The 8,094-nt window shown below is 25.5% G+C and overlaps 2 protein-coding genes across 2 annotated transcripts; both read left to right on the top strand.

Moving 5' to 3' along the window:
- Positions 1 to 2,676: 2,676 nt before the first annotated feature.
- LOAG_10697 (hypothetical protein) lies at positions 2,677 to 4,897 on the top strand (the record flags this gene model as incomplete). Its single annotated transcript, XM_020448214.1, has 4 exons — positions 2,677 to 2,680; positions 2,981 to 3,115; positions 3,688 to 3,782; positions 4,202 to 4,897. The coding sequence occupies 4 exons, from the start codon at positions 2,677 to 2,679 to the stop codon at positions 4,895 to 4,897; spliced, it is 930 nt and encodes a 309-aa protein (XP_020301621.1).
- A 708-nt stretch (positions 4,898 to 5,605) lies between these two features.
- LOAG_10695 (hypothetical protein) lies at positions 5,606 to 7,333 on the top strand (the record flags this gene model as incomplete). The annotated part of the gene is made up of 3 exons (XM_003146218.1): positions 5,606 to 5,858; positions 6,220 to 6,604; positions 6,658 to 7,333. 3 exons carry the CDS (start codon positions 5,606 to 5,608, stop codon positions 7,331 to 7,333), a joined length of 1,314 nt encoding a protein of 437 aa, XP_003146266.1.
- Between the last annotated feature and the right edge of the window lie 761 nt (positions 7,334 to 8,094).

The following is an 8,094-nucleotide window of genomic DNA, read 5'->3' as shown; positions in this document are numbered from 1 at the left end:
ATATTTATTACTAGCAATTATAACTTGACTCCATGCATAAATCATACTACATCCAACAATAAAATAACAAAAACCAATTTCAACATTTGATAATGCCGGATATTGGAATAGTATCCGTCGATTTGTTCGTGCTTTTGATTTCTGATTATCAATAGTCATTGATAATATGATAATCAATTAGAAATACTTCTTCCTGTAAATCAATTCCTTTCATTTTTTATTAAAACGTCTTTTTTTTGAATAAACCAATAGCAAATTTATCATTTATTTGATTGTATATTTTAAGTGTTAAAAAAATTTAATTTGTTCTAAAATGAAAAATTTTTCTTTTATTGAAGTGATAAAAATATTATCACAATTGATATTAACATTTGTAATGATAATAATGATAAGAAAATATCAGAATGACCAAAATATTTTTGCTAATTTGTATTTTTACATTTAATTACTTAAATCTATAACATAAAATAAACATTTATATATATATATATTATTGACTGGAAGAAAAAAAAGCGTAAAGAGAGAGAGGGAGAGAGGGATATAGAGAGAGATGAAATTGCTATTTATACTTAAAATTGACGATTAAAATGACAACTGAAAATTGAATGGGCACTACGAGACGATAGCACTACGAGTTGTCATTGTGTCATCGAATGAATATTTTGAAATTAGGACATTTTCACCTGAATGTGTCATGCATCGCGGAATTTCCACGGATTTTTATGTCTGTTTGTCATTAATCAATGGAATGCAAATTCATTCTTCACTCTATTTATTTATTCAAATTTTATATATTTACATTTAAGGGATTTACATCGACAACTATCCTTAACTTATCTCAAATTAATTATTTATCGTGAATATTCAACAATTTAAGGATTATATTCAAATAGATCAATTAAATTGAACAATTATATACTTATATCATAAACAGTCAAGAAATTGAAGGACATTGAGAAAATGAATTTTACAAAATGAGACACGAAATAATTTATGTTAAATTTAATGCCAATATGCAAATAAAACATATGGAAAATTTGTATTTTACTAAAATTTTGAAATAAAATTGATATTTATAAATAATTTAAATTTCACAATTTTTTCATAAAAATGGTATAATTAATTGTTACTTTCATGTAACCTTTGTATAATTTTTTTTTTGAAAAACCTTTAATAAAAGTTATTTTATAATTTTAAATCTTTTTTGACCAGAATTTTACAAACTTTTTTCTTCCTTTTTTTTGGTAAATTTATTAGTCAACTATTTTTTTTAAATTATATAACAAATAAAATATATCAGCAAAATTCATTTTCCATTTTTTTCAAATAAAATAGTGAATTAAAATTTTTTTAAAGTTTTGATAATTCCATTTTTTAAACTCCAATTTTCCTTATCTTAACAGGTTTGTTTTCAGTTTACTGAATAAGATAAGGAAAACGGAGGTTTAAAGGATAGCAAAAATAGATTAAATCGTGATTATGAATTAGTTTGGAAAGATATTAATAAGATAAATCTGTTTCTTTAAATATTAATTCGATGAATAATGGATGAATTAAAAATAAAACATTTTAATAATTTTCAATTTTAATTGTATTATTATACTGATATGCATTGAATTGATTAATGAATATAATGAATGTGATTGAATAATCGAATTAACGAATTAAATTAAATAAAATTTTCTTTTAATAGTCTATAATTGCATCACAATATTTAATAATTCAAGCATTTTGCATTTAAAATATTTATGTCTTATAAGTTTAAAGCAAATTTAAGAGCTAATGAAATTGTATTTTTATTTAAAATTAAATGCCATTATCCATTATTTCGATTAATCAAATAATACATTCTATGTTAATAGCTATTTCATTAGTTCTTTTTTTGTCATTTTTTAAACTTTAATTTATTCAATTTTTAATTATATTCAATTTCATGCAATAAATTCGATAAATTTATTCATTTACAATATCTAACTATTTATATATTGAAATGTTGGAAAGTTGATGATGATAGATATTAATGGTCTTAATTAGTTCACAACTTAGTTTTAGCTTACACAAACATAAACCGGTTTGGGTAATTCTTAAAACCGGAAATTATTGTAATAATACCATTTCCAAGCATAATTTACGTATAAATATATACACAGTACATTTTTTTTAGCCTTAAGCAGTTTAAAATTATTAAATTTAAGTATTATATCGCTTACATTACACTATATTAAAGTGGAAAATCTATATAAAATGGAAAAAAAAACGAGAGTAATGGATTGATATAAAAAAACAGTTAATTAGTAATTAAGTTATTGGTGTATTAATTTCATTAATGATTTATATCATTAAAGTTTTCCATTTTGTTTAAATTGATATGCAAATGTTTTAATTTTTTTCTTCTATTTTTAACTTTTTCTATTCTTAAAATTACTTCTCTTGCTTTTGATTAGACAAAATTTTTCATCTTACTTTTAATTTCATATTTAATTAAAAGCTTAGATTAAAAAGCAAGATGATGAAATTACAGATGAAATTTTTTGAAAGTTAAAAAAGAAAACAAAACAAAAATAAGTAATTGGACAAAATTTTTCCCTCTGTTTTTAATTTTATATCGAATTAAAAAAGTTAGATTAAATTTTTCTTTTTTTTTAAGCAACAAAATAGTTTTGGTACAATGATAAAATGGGTCAAAATTTCATATTAAATGTAAAAGATTGAATTTTTTTTTACTTGAAATTTTTATTTTTGCTAAAAATTAATTTATTAATAATAATTACAAGCAAAAAAAAAGGAAAAAAAACGCCAAAAAGATCAAAAACAAAAGACAATATTTGAAAATAAAAAATAAAACATAATTATATTTAATTTTAAAATTCCTTCAAAGATTGCTTTATCAAATCAGATTAATCTTTAATCTTTGTTAAAATTACCTTCCATATAAATATTAAATTATAAATTTTGAAAATTATTTCATTTTTAAATTTAGGTAGTGAAAAACGATCTGTAACAGGAAATTGCAATGTGAAAGAATACAGTTGTGATTCAGGTGAATGTATTCCACGTGAAAAAGCATGTAATCGACATTATGATTGTACTGATGGTAGTGATGAAATGAAGTGTGGTTAGTATTAATTTTAAAAAAAAAAAATTTAATTTTTGAATAATTAAAATTAATTATTTAAAAGTAACAAAGAAAAAAAATTAAAGATTATGCAATGTTATATAATAGATGAAATAATAGTAATAAAATAATTTTCCTAATAATTAATTAAAAAAAAACGAAAAGTAATTAATATATTAGCAATTAACAATTTCATTTAATTGCTTAATTTAACTGATTTTCAATAGTAGTTTATCATTGCGTGCTTTTAATAATTTAACTTTGCTTTTAATTTTAATAGTACTTTTGAAAATTTGTTTATTAGAAGTTTTGTTTTTTCTTTTTGCTATTAGTATTGTTTAGTTTTTCTATTTTCCTTTTAAAACAAATTTTTAAATCCTTTTATGGCAATTTAATTTATGAAAAAAATATATTTGTTACTTAATGCAATAAGCTAATAAAGTAATCATACATTTTTTGAAAAAGTTCCATCAAAAGTTATAATAATTTTAAGTTAAAAATATCATTTCAAACATCAAAATGATAACATTTAGAAATAAATTATTTGTGATAATTAATTAAAGCTTATTTAGAGTATTACATTGCTGCTCAACAAGCTCATTATGGGTCGACAAATGCGCCTAATAACAAAATGATTAATAAATTTGGAAAACATACAAGAAATCAGGTATTTCAGTTTTTCTATTCCTATTTATAAAATTATATCTTAGCATTTCAAAAACATCATAAAAATTAATCATGTCATTTTTTTTTTAAAGAATAAAAGAAATTTTTGAAAATTTTCATTTTCATTAAATTTTCTTCACTAGAAGATATATAGCATTTTATATAGTTTAATTAGCAAAACTAATATCTAACAAGTATTTACATTCCGATTCATTAATCTTCCTAATTAGTTTATCGAAAATATTACTGTTACAGTATTTTTCCGTTTTCTTTTTTTTTGAATAAATTTATCAAAAAAAAAAATTGCAAGAATAAAAAGAAAAATTTTTCGTATAAATATTTAAATTATCATGGTAAGAATTAAAATAAATAGTGTTAAAGTATATATTAATTAAGAAAATGCTAATAGAAATTATTTAGAAAGGTAAACTGTACAATCGGAAAATCAATGTAAACAATCGAAATATTCCTAAATCAAGAAATAATATCGAATATAAATACAATAATTATCCATCAGGAATTAATCACAACGAGTATGAATTTCGCAGTAGATATGAAAATGATAATCGACATTTTTCTGGTTACGATAAAATGATACAGTATGATAATAATAATAATAACGCATATGCTCGAAATACCGGAAGCGATCATGGTAAAACGAATAAATACCGTAATGGTAATAAATGGAATGGAAATGATTACAATTACATTTCGAATATTGCTAATATTAATAATGATAGAAATGAAAAAAATGATGATCAGTCAAGCTATGGAACATTTGAAAATCATCAATATAAAGAGCTAAGCGGACAAATTTCCGGAATACGACATAATCGATTAGAAGGATTACAAAAATTATCATTAAATGAAAATTTTCTGTCAAATGGTCAACATGGATTAGCAATAAGTGAAGCATCATCATTTGATAGTAATACTGGGAGGTTATACCGGTATGGTGAAGAAAATAATCAAAATTATCATTCCGGAATTAGTAATGATAAAACAGGAATAAGATATGAAACAAATCATACATCACATGTTAAACAGAATGGTAATGGTATTGAGGAGAATGATGATGAGGATACGGATGAATGTTCTGATCAAGAATTCCGGTAAGTATTTTCATTTGCTGAAATGAAAAATTATTTTCATGAAAGTATTTAATGAATCAAATTTTATCCTAATCTAATTATTTATTATGAAATTTTGATTAATATTGTATGCGATATTTAAGTATTTAATTTAATAACATTAAGATAATTTCGGTAATCTGTTCATATCACTTTAAGATTAATACCTCATTTCTGTTTACATTAGTTATTCCTAATGATAAGGCTATTTCCAAACGTAGTTGATTGATAAAATGATTCATTTTGAATTATTATCAATTTGTTTTCCTATTTATTTATGGTTAAAATCAGAATTGAAAATAATTTTTTCAATATTTTTTTAGAGCATTTTCATCATTAATTTTCATTTTATCCTATATACATACATATATATACTTAATATTTATATTTTTAATATTTTCCAAAATATTGTTTAAAAAATTGGAAATAATTAGTATTTTCTAAAAAATTGCAAATGATTTCGATGAAAATTAATGGAAAAATAAAAAATAGCTGCATTTATTTATGCGATATTTAAGTATTCGAATTAATAATTAACTGAATAGTTGTACGAATAAATTCAAATTCTTTCTTAAGATGTTCATAATTTTGATGAAAAAATAAAAAATGAATGCATTTATTTGTGCAATATTTAAATATTCGAAGCATTAATTAATTGAGTAATTGTGTAATCAAATTCAAATTCTCGTTTAAGATGTCCATATTTGGCGAAAACATGTGTGTTCATTATATGAAAATATGTGATGGTATTGATGATTGTGGTGATGGTAGTGATGAGATGAATTGTGGTGAAGATGAAATAAATGGTAAAAGTGAAATATTCACAACAACCGGTACAGGATGTGAACCGGATCAATTCCGTTGTGAAAACGGAAAATGTATTGCACAAATCGATCGATGCAATCATAAATATGATTGTGATGATGGGACAGATGAGAATACCTGTGGTATGTTAATAATTTATACTTTTATCCAATGGTATACAATGTATTTAATTAGTATGTTCGATTAATTAGCTTTTCTGCTCATTTTTATCAAAAAAATATTACTATCCCAGTATTAATTATACTGTATTTTTAATTAATTTATCCAAAAATTGGTTGAATTCAATTTTCGGAATGATTTTAAATTTTGAATTGAAAAATATTTTTAATTTATTATTTCAAGTCATTTTGAGCCAACTTCTTTGATTATTTTAAAAGACATCGTTATTTATTTTTTTCTTGATGATATTCCGAATTGTATCAGTCCGTTCAGGAAATCAGGAAATGTACAAATTCACGAATTACTTAAATTAGTAGTTTGCAGAATATTTTGTGCAAGCCCTGCAACAAGCAAGAAGTACAGCGATGCATCCGGATGAAATTGCATCCGAAGAACAGAAAGATAGAGAGGAGCAAATACGAAAACAGGAACAGGAAAGGCTGAGACATGAGAAGGAACATGAAGAACGGGAACAGGAAAGACTGAGACAGGAGCAAGAAAGAGAACGACAGGAACAGGAAAGAAGACGAGAGGAGGAAGAACGGGAGCGAGATGAGGAACGGAAAAGGGTGGAACAGGAAAGGAAAAGGCAAGAATATTATGAAGAGGAAAGACAAAGACAAGAGATGGAACGAAAGAGCGAGAAAGAGTATGAAGAAGAGCAGGAGAGACAAAAGGATTGCCATGGGAAAGAGAGAAATGGGAAAGCGTAGGAAGAGGACAGGAACAGGAAAGACAACACGTGGAAAAGGAAAGATTAAGGCAGGAACAAGAAAGAAAGCGACAAGAAGAAAGAAGACAAGAGGAGAGAGAACGACGGGAGCAAGAAGAGGAACGGGAAAGAGTGGAACAGGAAAGGAGAAGAGAAGAATATTATGAAGAAGAAAGACGAAGACAAGAAGTTGAACAAAGGAGAGGGAAGGAATACGAAGGAGAACAGGAAGATAGACAGGAACAAGATGAATGGGAACGACAAGAACATGAAAGAATGCGACAAGAGGTGGAATCACAACGTCAAGAACACGAAAGAATCAGGCAAGGGATGGAAATAGCACGACAGGAAAAGGAACAAAAAGGTGAAGAAGATAAGAATGGATATACTGATAAGGAACAGAAAAGTTATGAGGAAGAACAACACCAAAGATACAGAGAAGATGAACAAAGACGACAGAAAGAAGAAGAAATGGAACGGAAAAAGAAGAAGGAGGAGGAAGATAGGCGACAATTGGAAGAGAACCAAAGACGTTTAGAAGAAGATCGTAGACGTCTAGAGGAATTGTCAAGGAGAGAACTGGAAAAAGAAAGAAAAGGTGAAGATTTGGGAGAATATGAGAAACATCAGATGACCGTAGAAGGTGTCCGGATTAAAGAAGATGAAGCACGACGACGACTGGAATTAGAACGTTACGGTCCGGATAAGGAAAATCAGGCAAGTTAATAATTGTTCTGTATTTTTATTTTTTTGAAATTATTGAATTCATTAATTGAAATTATTAATCCTTTTTCCGGACTAATTTTTCCGGTAATCAGTCTGCTTATTTATCATGAAATTTATAATTTTTCCCGGATTTATAATGGCGAGCAAACTTACTTCTTCATGATAATATCTTTTCTGGATTTATGTTAACCAAAAGTGCTTAAGTAAACCTGCCTAAATGTCACCTTAAAAGAGTAATATTCAACCTAAATTTTGCTCTCATTATTTTATAATTATAATTTATAAAACAATCATTTCCAATATGACCATAGTTAAATTACGAATTACGGATTGTTCCCGTAAAAGGATTTCAATTTTCCGGATTGCATCAGATGTTATATGAATTGATTGATTCGGTTCACTTGTCGTTTTGCAAAAAAAAAAGAAAAGGAAAAATACCGGACTAACTTTTCTTGATTTTTCATAAATTACCAGCAATTATTATTTATATTTATGAATAATGAATTTAGATATAAATTCTGTAATTTGTATTAATGTGTAATTAATTTCAGATTGATAATGATTTGTATACGGATGCGGATGCTCGTGATCGATATGATGTGATTGAAGCGGAAAAAAACTTGCACAATTGAGCAATATCAATGTGTTAGCGGTGAATGCATCGAAAGAGTGGCGCAATGTGACGGAAAAACGGATTGTTCTGATGGTTCCGATGAAATGCTTTGTCATCCGGTACCACAAAAACNTCAACTTACAAAAAC

Source organism: Loa loa, assembly GCF_000183805.2.
Source record: "Loa loa unplaced genomic scaffold supercont3.383, whole genome shotgun sequence".
NCBI classification, from domain to species: Eukaryota; Metazoa; Nematoda; class Chromadorea; order Rhabditida; family Onchocercidae; genus Loa; species Loa loa.
Note: the sequence above shows the minus strand (reverse complement) of the source record. Positions and strands in the feature narration are given on the sequence as shown.